General features: G+C 47.6%; 1 protein-coding gene across 2 annotated transcripts in view; it reads right to left on the bottom strand.

Annotated features, from left to right (window-relative positions):
• Nucleotides 1-689: 689 nt before the first annotated feature.
• Golim4 (golgi integral membrane protein 4) overlaps nt 690-14821 on the bottom strand; it is a 73468-nt gene continuing 59336 nt past the window's right edge. For both annotated transcript variants that reach the window (XM_013518629.1, XM_005393143.2), the window contains 5 exons: nt 12880-12986; nt 10114-10281; nt 9734-9802; nt 2744-2824; nt 690-2443 (listed from right to left, as the gene is read on the bottom strand). In XM_013518629.1, coding sequence (XP_013374083.1) covers nt 2288-2443; nt 2744-2824; nt 9734-9802; nt 10114-10281; nt 12880-12986 — 581 coding nt within the window. In that variant the 3' untranslated portion in view covers nt 690-2287. The remainder of the gene's footprint in view (nt 2444-2743; nt 2825-9733; nt 9803-10113; nt 10282-12879; nt 12987-14821) is intronic.

The following is a 14821-nucleotide window of genomic DNA, read 5'->3' on the forward strand; positions in this document are numbered from 1 at the left end:
TGTCTCTCCGCTGCAGGGGCAGTCACTGGTACTCACGGCTGAGGTTATGTCTCTCCGCTGCAGGGGCAGTCACTGGTACTCGCGGCTGAGGTTATGGTCTCTCCGCCTGTTTATTTCTGGTCAGTCTTGTAGATAACCAGCTATCACACTTGTACAGTGCCGTTTCTTTGGGCTGTGCTTTCCCATTCCTAAAAAATATGTCCTTTTCTTCTAATTACATCACTGGTACCACATCCTCCAAGGTTTGGCTGCACCAAAACTGATACACCGGCAGGCTACAACAAGTGATATTTTATTTCCGCACAGCTCATTAACGTAGATCCGCTCAGACACATTTCTCTAAACTCTGGCTCGAGTGGCCTTCTAATGGTGCCTTATGCAGACTGCAACCGTTTGTGATATGGCTTTCCCGGTGGGAGTAATTTTTTGTTATATGTATGCACATGACACATTATTTCTTTTTTCTTTCCCCAAAACTTGCTACATACAACACAAATTCTCAGCTCTTTCTCTCGTTAAAGGGGAAAAGTCAAGTGCCAGCCAAAGTTGAAAAAAGAAGAAAAATAAGAGCAGGCTGGGAAAGGCATTTTATAATCGATACCATACATCTTACAGTATTTCATTCTATGAAAAAGAATTAAAGACTGCTGTAAGCCCAGAAACTAATAAGAAATCACACACTTTAGAGATTTACCACTTGCTTTTTATAGCTTTATTGACTATTACGAAGTTATGTTTCAAATAATTAAATACGGCAGCTGGGACATTAAAAATACAAACTAATTTACCAAAATAATTGTATTCTGAATATTATGTACAGTATTATACATTTTACATTACATAAAAAGTTTTTATACATAAAGGTAAGATTTGATTTATGATTATTGGAAATCCAAAATATATTTGAACAAAATATTCCTATGAATATGTACATAATTGCTCACCGGGGATAAAACCATACATGAGTGTGGTTATTAAAAAACAAATTACATTCATACAACAGCGGCAGAAAATGAAATTTGTTCAAATTATTTTGGAAGACTTATTTAAAAACCACACATATGAATTATATAACATAGTTCTGTATATTTAACATTTTTTGTCTGTACCTGAAATGTGTATTTCTGTGGAAATTTTTGGCTGTGTAATTTTCTTTTTAAAGGGACCTAATATAATTCATATTTCTGGCAACAGAAAAGCCACCAGGCTCTATCACATTACCATGTATATTTTTTGCAGAGTATTGCAGTTTTCACTATAGAGGTCTTTCACGTCCTTGGTTTGGTTAATTCTGAAATACTTCATTTTTCTCGATGCTACTGTGAAAGGTTTTTTACCACAGAGTTTTGAAAAATAATCCTATTAAACTGTACAGTTAGGTGAGCCTTCATATTCATAACTGTCATAGAAGAGACTATATACTGAGGCACGGAGCTTAAAGGAGATATATGCTACTGTGAAGAACTAGCTACTGAAATAAACATGTAACTAGGTGACTCCAAAATCATATTGCGGACAGGCGCTCACGTAGAAAATACCACGTGTGCCCGCTGACTCAGTCTGTCAGCAATCCTTAAAGAAGGTTAAGACACGGATGCACCACCCGTTTTCACACAGTGAGATACCGTTCGAATCAGGACACCGCCATCTGAGTTTGAGTACCATCTCATTTTCAACATTACAACTTTAAGTAATACCATACATGTTTCTAACAGATCCAAAATATTTGAAAAACAGTATCTCTACTCTGCAACTAAAATGGGTTTCTACTTGCATGTCACTGTATACAGAGCTCATCCCAGAACTGCAGACTGGTGAGAATTATCAGAACCGTACACAAGAACCTCAAAGCGCGGCAGTGAGTAGACTAGCCGCTCTTGAGGCGTGCACAGCGCTCTGCTTATTCCCTGCTATAAAATCCTGTATTTTATCAAAGGCAAACAGAACATGGAACTCCAGAGCCAGCAAAGGAGCAACTCAACACATACACAAAAGCGATGCTCCTCCAACATCACATGATCCCTGAAAAATAAGTCCCAGGGCCTAAGGTATGTGTATGTTTATTGGTTTTCTCCTTGCACGTGTTTAGCTTGAATATAAAAGAAGTTCTAACCTAAGTTATCAAAATATATTCATATAAATGTATGAGCATTTCTAATAAAAAAGTTTAAAAAGTCTAAATTCTTAATTTTTTGCAATTAAGTATCCTGGAGTTCAGTAGGCAGATTTATCGTAGAGCAGCCTGAGAACAATCCGTTGGCTGAGCACTGCCTGGAAATGGGCACAGCTACATTTCCGCTCTCCCGTGCGCTTTCTCAGGGGCAGCCGCCCCGTCCTCCTCCTCCCCCTCCTCCTCCTCCTCCTCGTAGTGCTCTTCTCCACCTTTGCGGCGGCTCTCCCCTTGGATGTCTTGCTCTTCTCCATCGTTGTTTTTATCGTCAGCCTTAAAGTTAGAAGAAAAAAAAAACTAAGAAATGCTCTGTGGAACTAGTGATTAGTAATTCTCTTTTTAAATAAGGATGCAAAGTCGTTCACTTTTTGAGGAAAGGAAATGTGAAAAAAAATGATCCAACAGAAGACAGGGCTGCAGCCTCTCCCAGCCTTCACGCTCTCAACAGCCTGAAGGCAGGCGGGCTGCTGGAACTCGGAGGCACCTCAGAGGGCGCCGGTCCCGCCTACGCAGCTGTCTACAGCAACGCACCCCCGCCACACGCGCTCAGGGCAAGGCTGCCCTCACACGTACGTTATCATCATTTTCTCCATAGGTCTCCTCAGCATTAGGCTCCAGTTCCCGCTTCTTCTCTTCAGTCAAATCTTCCTGAACCTGAAACAAACCACACATACGATGAGATCCTTCATCACTTAAACACGCGCAGTGAGGGGTTTCACTTCTGAAAGGTCATTCAAAATAACAGAAAGAAAGCTAAACTAAAAAATAAAGATGAAAGTCAAATTGTGACTTACTTATTTATCAGTATGAAGAAACGTACAATATGCACATAACAAAATTCAATGAGATTGATTCTAAATCTGAGACTTTTATGTTCGAATTTCTGATTTCTTTGAATGAAGACTAACTCCGTCTGGACAATACCCAATGAAAGTCAGCTTAAAAAACTAAGCAGTCCCCTTTCCAAGTGGAGGAACTATAGGAATGTATGAGCTCTGATAGAAAAAAATTTTATGAAGTTCTATGAAGTTCAACTCCCTCTGTCCAACAACTAGATGCACCCAGACACATGAAAACTGATTAACAAATACTGTCAAATAAACAAGTCACTCAATGAATAAATAAACGCAAAAAATATCTTCTCTCTTAATGCACAACAAACACGCCCCTGCCTGGATATAATGTAGTAAAAATTGATATAACTGTTTTATAATTAAGAATAAATATTTCTGGCTAACATATCTAGAAAATAGAACAATCATTTCAATTTCTTCATGTAATAATCCAATGAACTGCTTCAAATTCTTACCTCTGTATTTAGTGTTCTAACACATTTCTGCTTTAGCTTTCCTTTATGTACACTATTACTACTATTTTGATCCCAATTATTTATGTCAAAATGCAAACCAAAGAAAGCATCAAAATATTTTTTTGTGAAATAATCTCTATACGATGTTCACATCTTACAGAAATATAAAACATTCTCTAACTTGCTATTTTGACAACTTTATATATGTCAAAAAGTTTAAGACATCTGAATATATTTCAAAACACTGCCAAACATCAGTTAGGCATGAAGTAGTGTCCAGGCACCAGAAGAAAGCTTGATCTGTTTTAGGACCAATGTGTTACTGTAAATCTTCTTGAATACCCCCTCTCCACACACACATGTACACACAAACAAGATTTCTGTAACGTAGGGGGATAGCTATTGACATCTGAGAAATAGGCAATGGATAAAAAGTGTGTAAGGGTTATAATTACAGAGAAACAAATGAAATGCTACCTCCAAGAATCCAGACCAGGTGAGACAGAAATGAAGTGCAGCTTCCCAGATGCGCTTCGGATAGCGCGTGGCCTACCAGAAACCTGCTCAGGTGCCCCTTCAGTGACGCGGGAGACAGAGCTAGCCCTCATGGGTCTCACCGTCCCAGGGTCAGCTGCGTCCACGGCGCCACATAAATACAACCTGAGGATGGAGGCGTACGGCTTCTGCACTCACATTCCTGGTAGTGAGCTAAGGACACTTCTCTCACCCTACGGCTCTTATCCGTGGCCCACAACATCTCTTCTGCCATTAACCACAGAACCTTCCAGTAACATTCCACAGGACACTGAGAGAGAGACGGGAAGTGCTTATTTCAGACTACACTACGATGCCGCGAACTGAAACATGAAGTTGCTGAAGTGGCCCTGTCTACTTCAGTGAACGAAGACACGACTCCCACACGCCTGGTAATGACAACATTATTTGTGAATGCTGAACGTGGCACAGTTGAGAACTGGAAAGAAGTGCCTTGAAATATGCAGTGCTGGAAAGAATGTATAAATCAGAAGGAAGCAAACTTTTGTATTAAGGCCCAGAGAGGAATTACTTAAGGCTTTCTGAGGCTTAATGTCTAGGGTAAAACTACACGACTCCAACAAGGTAGCGGAAAAACAGCTATAAACAAAATGTAAGTAAGCATGGCTGTATTCCAGGAAAACTCAACCCATAAAACAGGTCACAGCCTGCAGTCGTTTAGCTCCAACCACATGCACGGAATGAGACAGATCTCACCAAAACCTTGGGCCTGCAGCTTTTCTGACTGTGCAGTGTTAAGTCAGTTGGTTTCATTATAAAAATCTTCAAGTATGCAAGAAATAAAGAAAATGCACAAATTAAAAAATCGTTCAATAAACATAGCCATCAGCAATGTTCAAAAGTTGTATCGATATTACCACACTTGTGCATCATGTTTTTCTTTTAATTATTCTAAAAATTGCTAGATATCATGTAATTTCACCTTTGCTTATCACTGCACAGACATCCAAAAGCAAGGGGCATCTTATGCAGCCTTAGTCCTCATATCATACCTGACAAAATCCATGGTGTCTATCTTTAATGTCTACTTGCAGCTGTTTTTTAAATCATTGTCTAAACAAGGGCAAATCTAGTTCCTCCCAGTATTTTTCCATGATCCTATCAACCCGTTCTACAGTAGAACCCACATTCTGGATTTATCTACTCTGTATAGTCCTGCTTCACTTGGACCCCCATAGTCTATAAACAGAAGTTAACTTGAAGGTATGAATGAACTCAGGCTCAACTTAAAAATCATGGGCATTTCAAAGGTGATGGAGGAACACTACTTTTGACTGTCACATTTCTGGTCAGGCTGAGGTTGGTTAGTGAGCTCAGACGGGGACAGCCTGGGTTCTCCATGGTCAAGATCCCTAACCCGTGGGTGATATCGACGTCTGATGACTGAGGCTTAAAATGCACTCTTAATGAGGGTTTACAAATGGGAACTTTCTCATTCCATCACCCTTTCTAGGTTCACTGACCTTCTGTAAGGAAGAATCTCCCAAATCGACTCCACGCCTCCCAGGACTGCACATTTAACAGTGACCTTCTACAAGGTCAGACCTCAGTCGCCTCTACTTCTGATTCTAACATCAGTAACAAGCTGATTCTCCTTGAAAAATTTAACCTCTCTGAAGCTCCAACTTCTTATGTATGAAACGAAAGCCTGGGTATGGGCTCAAGACACAAATCCTCCCAAGTCGTGGGTGAGTCTCTAGCAAATGGACAAGACACAGCACTCCGCAGAAGTGAAGAAGGTTCACGCTTCCCCAGCTCCATCCACAGCTGTGTGCCAGGACTGCGCACGTACACAAGGTGCATGTGCAACCTCCACCCAGCTGGGAGAGGCACCGAGGGACAGTGCTGACGAGCTCTGTTTCTCAGGCCCCACCACAGGTAAGATCGAAACGTCCAAGGGCGAGGTCTGGGCCAAGGAAGGGTTTGTACTTTTCACAAACTTTTCAAGGTGATTCACAGACACAGGAGAAGATGAGGACAACTCTCCTGAGTAAAAGGGATATAGTGTAAAGAACGTCTGGCTTGTGAGACAGTCACCCACCCATAAAGTATTTCTTCTCTATTCTTGGGATGTACTGCAGAAAATTTAGCTGGCTACCAGTCGTCAATATAATCTTATTTGCAGATTACTTCTTTCAATTACTCTGTAATTTAAGGAACACAAAAAAGAATATTCTGTAACTTTCCAGCCCTACAAAAAATAGTTTTGTACAGACATTATTTTAGTAACATATTCATTTTTGAGAGCAAAGGCAATTCAAATTCACCTTAAAGGCATTAGTGAAAAGGAACCAAATGATACGCACGTCTAATTGGTCTTTAAAATATGCTTAGACTGACAGCCAGAAGCCAAACGTCGACCTTTCATAAGGCAGACGCACCAATTACATCTTCCACAGCAGTCTCCTTTGGATCCTGCTAGAGCTGATGCAATGCATGGCCCACGATTTCCTAACACTGCTCCTCATTACATGTTTTTCTCCACTAAAACCTAATGCTTTAGGCGTTTGAGAAATGAACCCTATGTGATGGGGAAAGGCATACTAAATGGCCGAAACAAAACACATCGCTGCATCGGAAGCAGGCTTTGGCTGGCTACCCCACCCCTGCGTGCGTCTTAACACCTCTGTCTGAAATGTGGAAGACGCTCTGGCTGAGCCAGAAACCTGGACCTAACTTAGTCCCGAACGCCGGCACCCACCGGGGTGGGTGGCAAGTGACCAAAGAAGAGCCTGCAGCAACACCAGCTGAGACGACGGGCCCTGCTGCTCACAGGAGCTGTGCGGGAGGTCGTGCCAGGTGAAGGACTGACGGGCCCTGCTGCTCACAGGAGCTGTGCGGGAGGTCGTGCCAGGTGAAGGACTGACGGGCCCTGCTGCTCACAGGAGCTGTGCGGGAGGTCGTGCCAGGTGAAGGACTGACGGGCCCTGCTGCTCACAGGAGCTGTACGGGAGGTCGTGCCAGGTGAAGGACGGCCGTCTCGGGCTGCGCGCAGCATCTGCCCACTGCAGGCGAGCGAAGAGCCTTGTACTCTCTCTCGCAAGTGTGGAAATACATCTCTTTTCTGGCACACTGGAAAAACTAATGCATTCGGATTTTTCAAGTCATTTAATCTATTTTTGACTCTTAAATAATGTTAAGGTATATGCAGCAATTTCCTGGCAACGTCATAACTTGTCTTCTTCCCTCAAAACAGGCACGCCAGACGGCATGTGCGCCTCGAGGGGACCCTCCAACAGAAGGCGTCCACGCTACCACTACAGAGCAACAGCAGCTGGTCACACCGCTGCACACAGGCAGGCGCTGGGCCGCCGAGCTGCGACCCCGGGCCTACTGCCAGTTTCCTAAGGTCCTGGCAAAGTTCAAGCCCATAATCTGATGGCTGTAGCTCTGCACAGCGGTAGCCTGGCAGGAGACAGCTTCTCCCCAGGAGCAAACGCTGACGGCAGAAGTCTGACTGTGTGCCTGGAGGGCGCGAGACCCAGGACCGCTGAGGCCTTCAGCCTGGCGGTACGGGGCAGCTGGAAGGCTCCACGGCGTAACGGACACGGAAAGGTGCACGTTACACGGCCGTCCGCGGTTCTCAGAACGCTGCCACCAGTGCGGTCCGGACACTAACCTGCTTACGAAGAGCGCAGGAAGCGTTTCTATCTGACTGTTCTCACTTCGCTCCAGTTGGGTGAATACCTCATCTCTGCCACTAATGCTTGAATGGTACTTGGCAACCACTCTTTCCCCTTCTAGGAACAGCTGGTAAAGATGGAAGAACGTGAGAAAATGCAGAAATTCATCACCTCCGGGAAAACCTGAAACATCCCACACGGCCTGCACAAGTGGGCGGGGAGGCGGCGCGCTGGGAGGCAGAAAGGCTCACTGGACTTCCCACGGACTTCTCGGGGCAGCGATCCGCAGTGCCAGGGAGGCCACCTCGGGCCCACAGAGGAAGTGAGAACTGGGGACACAAACCCTGCTACAAAGATTCTAGGCAGGAAACCAACAAGGTGAAATGAGCGGGACTCGGGGCGCAGTGCAAGGAGAGGGAAGAGCTCCTCTCGGTCAGTGGACTGGAGGTGGAGGCGCGGCGGTCGCAGCGGGGCGGCTGCTAAGCTGAGGCTGCGCCCGCCGGGAACCTCTCCGCTCCTCACACCCTCCCGCCTCCAGTCTTTCTCTCCTTCATCCCAGGATTTCTCTCCTCCACCACAGCCGACGATACTATCCAGGAGAAAAAGAACCAGTAAACACTGATTAAACTTTTATTTTATCCTTCTGAGTTTTTCAGAAGAAGCCAAAGTGAACCTTTTTGTCTTAATCCCTCAAAGATTCCCGTATCTGACATAATGAAACAAAGTAATATTGGTCTAGACTTCTTGTTACAAGAGAAGGCTGGATGAATATCTTTTTCTTGCCAAATGTCTTAATATTCAAGGCTGCCGGTTTCCCTAATGCCGTCTTTCTGATAAGGCAGCTCAGGGCTCGATGAAGATGAACAGCCGGATGAGAAAAGAGAACAGAAAGATCAAGCCCGTCAGAACAGATCACTCGGATGCCGTCAGTGGGTAAAGGCGAACACCCTCTTCTGCCCCGCTGAACAAGCACACATCTCCGCTCTGCACAGCCGACCAGGGGAGGAGGAAGGAGCAGCCGGCCCGGCCAGGGCCCAGTGTGCGTGTGAGCATGCACGCGTTCAGAGCCGGACTGCCAGGGGGCAGTACGTTCAAACGTCCGGCTGGCCAAGCGCCCACCTCCCAGGAGCCTCCACTCCAGCACAGAGCTGCGGCCCTCCGGGCTGAGAAGCGGCCCGGAACCACGGCTTTAACTCGGGTACGGTTCACTGCTCTACACAGAGACTGAACATGAGGTGCTAGCCTGATCTGTCTCGCACGCCCGAGGACTGCAGCAGTCCACACTGGAGAGAACGACGGCAAATTGTGGGAAGGACCAGCGCCCACTCGGTGACCACCCCAGGAAGGTGGCACATGACAGACGCTGCACAGACCTACTTATCAAGAGCACGCCAGCTCACAGTAAAAACCAAGTTAACACAGACGTTAAAAATCCCATGTAAATGTATTTCATTCATCCCAGCTCCTTAGTCCACATCTCCCTTCTCAGTTCAGATTTTCCCATCTTTCCACTGTTGTACTTTTCTCCTACAGGCTGAGATGACCCAGGGCCTCAGGGCCGCCAAGGAGACACGCTCCAACCAAGCTTCATGCCAAGCCCTTGTCGTCGTTCGATTTCGTGAAGATGCTGAGTTCTGAGAGGAAAGATCACGAGGAGCAACTGTGAAAGTTACGGAATGTCTGAAGGACGTTACTGGGTTCCAGCGGACGCCGGGTACCCCGAGGCAGGCAAGGGGAGCTGCCACTGAGGGAGCCGCGGGGGCCAGCCGCACTTCCTCAGTGTGCAGGGCTGTTCTACTCTCTTTTATGGAGGAAAGAGATAGGGAAACGTTCTAAAGAACACAGAAATGTAATTCTTAGAAAGCCAACTGTCTGCTTCATTCCAAACTGTGAGAAGAACCAAAGAGCACTCTATTATGTCACCTTGTGACCACACAATTCTACCACCCCTCCTCATCCTGCTTAAATTTTGTGAACGTTCTTGTAGCAAGCACATCAAAAGCCAACAGTGCTGCGGTCCAGTTAGGGCCGCGTGACAGACGCGCCAGTCTGGTGAGTCTCCTACAATCTCACTACCTCCTCCTCGCCCTCCTCCTGGTACTGTTCATCCACAGCATCCTCCTGCTGGTCTGGGTTTCCTGCCATCTGTGGAGACAAAAGGAGGTCACGTTACTGCCCAGTGGCGATGCCGTTTACAGTGCCACGGACAAGAGCGAGCACTCCACCATGGAAAGTGCACCTGCGGTGCCGGGAAATGAATGATCGTTCCTAACACAAAGCACCGAACGCCCAAACCAGCCCCTCTGGGTGCAGGCACAGCGTTTCAGACAGCGGCCTAAAACCCACAGAAGTGGCGAGCCTTCTCCCAGCGCAGGTTACCCCTAACCTTTTACTCAAGCCAGCCATTCACTAAAATACGGAGGCTAAACCCACCCCCGGCAGTGGCAGCTGCTTACCACCAAATGTTCCTCCATCTCAGCATTCTCTTGCTTTTCATCATTTTGTTTTTGTTCTTCGTTTTCATCGGGCAAATTTTCTTCTCTCACTTGCGCAGCTTCCTCAAATTCATCTTCACCCTGATTGTTGGGGTCGTCTGCCGGGTTTATGTCCTCTACGGCTGCCCTCTATGGAAGTTTAATAAAAAGCAACACTTCAAAACTGAGGACAAAGTTTGTTTTCATTTCAAAGGCCACACACTGACAAAAAGTGCAACTGTTCTCCATGCGTTGTTCAGATCGATCCCGGCCAAGACTCGCAAGTGTCAAGCACCTCACTGTCAAAGATAAACTCCCGCTTTACTTATCAGAGGTGGGGACATCAGAAAGAAGCGCCAGTGACACTCCCTCTCGGCACGGGATTCCCAGAGTCCGCAAAGCTCTGCCAGCACAAGTAACATGAGCAAAGCTGAACAGACAAGAAAAATAGCCAGGAGGACTCAAAGGCTCAAGGAGGAGAAAAACGTCCACATAAATTAGGCTGCGAGATTTAGATGGGCAAACAGCAGCTCCTTTATCTGCTGCACTGATTTTCATACAGACAGCCTGGCTTCGTGAGCAACTCGTGAAAGGTGGATGATGAAAGCAGATGGTAGGAAAAACCAGAAACGACGTAAGAAGACATTCTGAAAAGACACAGGCAGGCAGAGGGCTCACTCTGAGGTAAGCCATCCTTCCGCAGTGTGGACCTAAATGCTCCACCAGCACACACTACCAGGGAAGTGACAGCTGTCCACCGCAAGCGGTGAAGAGAGAGCTACCCAGTCTTCGGGGACACGCTGTAGAAAACACCCTCAAGCCCTGCCCTGGAAGTGCTCACTTACTGAGTTCAACGAATGCTCTGCAAATGTCCACTTTAGAATTACCTCAGTTTTCCACTTAAGTTCCCAAATAATATAAATTCTCACAAAGACTCCGCTTTTGACGTCTGCAGTGGGCAGAAACGGCAATGTTTGTGGTGAGTTTCCCCAACCCTTTCCAGGTCATCGATGGGTCACTCACTGAGGTGACAACTGCTTCCACGAGCCGCAGAGGCAGAGCAGGACTCGGTCTCCCTCACTGCTCTCCAGAGGAGATTCTACTTCAGTTCACTTAAGAGCCGGGAACACGTCCAAGAACTCCTTACAGTCTCAGCGCATCTATTATCTGCACCTCCCCGGCAATGAGCTTCATTCAAGTGCAAATGACACTCTGCTCAGGACCGAGGAGGAGCGCGTCTCTGCCTTCACGCTGAACCCTACTCCACAATTTCTTTGGTACAGATTTCCGTTTGAGCGGTATCAGTAACTTATGTGAGAATACAGAATTGTAACCTCTTCTTTTCAGAAAAACATACTAAATACCTTTTGCTATAGTTCATAAAAATGTACACACTAGCACCAACTCCAACCAAATCATCAGTAAGGGCCAACAGGCACAATCGCCTAATTTAAAATAGGTAAGACAGCAAGGGACAAGTTGGTCCAACAATTCTAATTAAATGGCTAAGCGCTAACAATTTCTCTTTAAAAGCACGCCTGGTAGAAAGGCCAGCACTTCCTAGGATGTTTCTCAGAACAAACAGCAGGAGAGTAAAGGATCACGCGGGCCAATAACTAAAACCTACGGCAGTTCACAGCCCCAGCGACCCCAGTGTCGTGCCCGGCCCTTCCTCACTCACCCACGCACCGCACAGGCGTCACACACCTGCCTCCGCGCTTTTGCAGGGCATCCTCTCACTCTCTCACGTTCTATTGCTAGCTCTTGCTCTTTCCTGAAAACATTTCAGGGCCAGGCTCCCTCCTGGACACATTCCCAAACATTAATCCAGGAAAGGTGTTCTACCACATCCCAGTGCAAGTTAGTGAAAAAATTACTTCCACCAAAGGACTTAAAGTAGTAAGCAGGAAGACGCTCTTGACAATTACCAAGGAAAGACACGGGCCTTCCTCTGAATTCTCTGGATTGACACATACACAGAGCCTGTGTGACAGCACCGACGGAATGTCACTAACATGAAGGCTGACTGATCAGCAAAGATGATAGCAGCACTAAAATAAACCTACGCTTAACCTGAAAATGGTTAACCTGACTCACTTACCACCTGCTTGCCCCGCCCGGGGGAAAGGCCCAGGCCTTCACCTACTGAAGAGCTGAAGATCTCGCTCCCCTTCAGGTAAAGACGAAACACAACGCCAGTTCCTGTGTGTCTCCCTGCGTACACCTAACTTTCTACACCTCCACGGTGTTTCAGCACCGCTGCTCCTGTCTGAAACCACGGGTTCTTTGTGCACGAGTAGTGAAGCCGGCCCGGCCGGAGATTACCGGTTCCTGTGACATATCGGGGCCCCGGCAGCACACTCAAGTGCTTGGGACAAGCAGCTTCCTGTCCCTGGTCTCAGGTCCAACCTCCACACTCGCCCTCCCCGTTTCCTCCATCATTCAGAGGAACTGAAGATCTCAGTCCTCTCCGTCCTGCTCTCCTAGGTTTTAGTTTACTCGGTGGAACGCTGCCGAAGGGCGTGTCTTTCCTTCCTTTCTCAGGGAAACCTTCCCCAGTTCCACCTCACCCGCCTGCGTCCGAGTCACGGTTCACACTACCGCTCACTGCAACTGTGCAAGCTGCCTTCCTCTGCGCTGGTGAAATGAAACACACACCTAGGGCCAGAGGCTTGAGTCAGACAAGTGTCCCTTTCCTTCCCGCCTGGCGAGTTTCCGAGGGTCGGGACCGCAAGCGAGGGCACTTACATCGGCCTCAGAGTCTGGGTCGCCTTCGCGGGGTCCTTGTTCATGGGGCTCGTGTCCGTTACCGAGGTCTCCTTCGGCTTCATCTTGGTGATTTTCCCTTTCGTAGGCTAACAAATCAGAGAACTGAGATCAGCCCCAAGTGCATGCGACAGCATTCTCCCGCTCCAATTCTAAGTAACCCCAACAGCGGCCTTCCTGGGGACCACACCCGAACCCCCGCCCTGGCCCGGGGAACGCGTGCACAGCGCCCCGCTGTTCTGAGTAATTCGGCCTTTTCCAAGCCTTCGGCTTTGAAGAGTCTGTGCGAGAGACTCCCCCCCACCCGAGTAAAGCAAACGTCTGTGACAGAAGCTGCACTCTTCCCAATGTTCGACAAGAGAACATCATCAGAACTTGACAAAGTCCAGGCCACTGGACGCTGCTCAACAATGCACTAGCTTCTGTTAATACCAGAGGAGACCGCCAAGTTTCAAAGAAGCCATGCCACTAGGAAATGAAAGAAAAAAGTAACCCCTCGTGGTGGAACTCCAGACACAGACAGCACCGCACGCAGCCCAGCGAGCGCAGCTCGGGGGCAGGGTGGGTGCGGCACGGTCTCCTCCGCAGTGCCTGCCAGGCCTTGTGCCCACCCGAGCCCTGGGCACACAAGTCTCCTCTGCAGTCTCAGGAGGCACACGGGCTGCCGCCTCCCCGCCTTTCACAGATGTGGGGGACACTTCCGCGCCACCAGGTGGTCGTGGCGCCCCAGTGCAGCGCCCCGCCTTCCCCTGCCGGCCTCTGGACCTCCCCTAAGCCCAGCTGCTCACCACCCACCCTCAGCCAGGAGGGCAGGGGTGCGGACCTCGGCTGGACGTAGCCTTGAAGGTGACTGGCAGTCTTTCGGGCCTTGGGAAAGGGGCTAAGGGGCGCCCACTGTCAAATGCCTTTTGGGCCTTGGTTTTTGGGCCTCATGGTCTCCTGTAGCTGTCCAGTCACTCCTTTGATAACCAGCCGCTCTGGAAACGCAGCAGTCAGAAGCCGCGAGAGCACAGCAGCTGCCCCGTGTCTGTGGTCTCAGGTTCTGCACTTTTAGTTATGTGCAGTCGGCCCCGGTCCAAAGGTAGTAAGTGGAAAATTCCAGAGACAAGTAATTCATAAATTTTAATTTCTGCATTGTTCTGAGTCATGTGATGAAATCCCACACTGTGTGCTCCATCCAGCCCGGGAGGGGAATCACCTCGGTCTGGGTCTGGCATACCCACGCCGTGTATGTTACTGGCCCAGGAGTCACCACACTGAGACCCACTGTCTCAGCTGGAGTGCGCGTATCTCTTATTTTACCTAAAAATGGTTCCAACAGGCAAGAGTAGGGATGCTGGCATTTCAGATGTCCCCAAAGAGAAGCTAAATAGCGCTTCCTTAAAGTGAAAAGGTAAAAGTTCTCAAAGGAAAGAAAAAAACTGTGTGCTAAGGTTTCTATGATCTGTGGCAAGAATGAATCTTCTCTCTGTGAAATTGTGAAGAGAAAAGAAATCATGCTAGTTTTGCTGTCACACCTCAAACGGCAAAAGTTACACCCACAATGTGTGATACGCTCTTCGTTACGACAGAAAAGGCATTAAATTTATGGGTGAAAAAGTGAACAGAAAGTGTGCTCTCGCTGACGGCAGCATGTCGCCTGTGAGAGCACCGGGCCTATGAGAAGACTTCAGCAAAAGCTTCCCTGAAATGAGTGACACCACCTCATTCACCGCAAGACAGGGACGTAACAGCGACACCGCGCCGCTTACCGCAAGGAACAGATTCAGTATAGATGCGAACTGAACACTATAAAACACTGCTGAAGTTGCCCTTTCCCACTTTACTTAGCTGCATATTTTTGTGGCTCTAAGGTAAACACCCAGAAACAGAAAAAGAAGAGGCGTCCCTGGGAGAAGTTACCCCATCCCACCCCACCCTTATC

Source organism: Chinchilla lanigera, unplaced genomic scaffold, assembly GCF_000276665.1.
Source record: "Chinchilla lanigera isolate Chin_1 unplaced genomic scaffold, ChiLan1.0 scaffold00047, whole genome shotgun sequence".
Classification (NCBI taxonomy): Eukaryota; Metazoa; Chordata; class Mammalia; order Rodentia; family Chinchillidae; genus Chinchilla; species Chinchilla lanigera.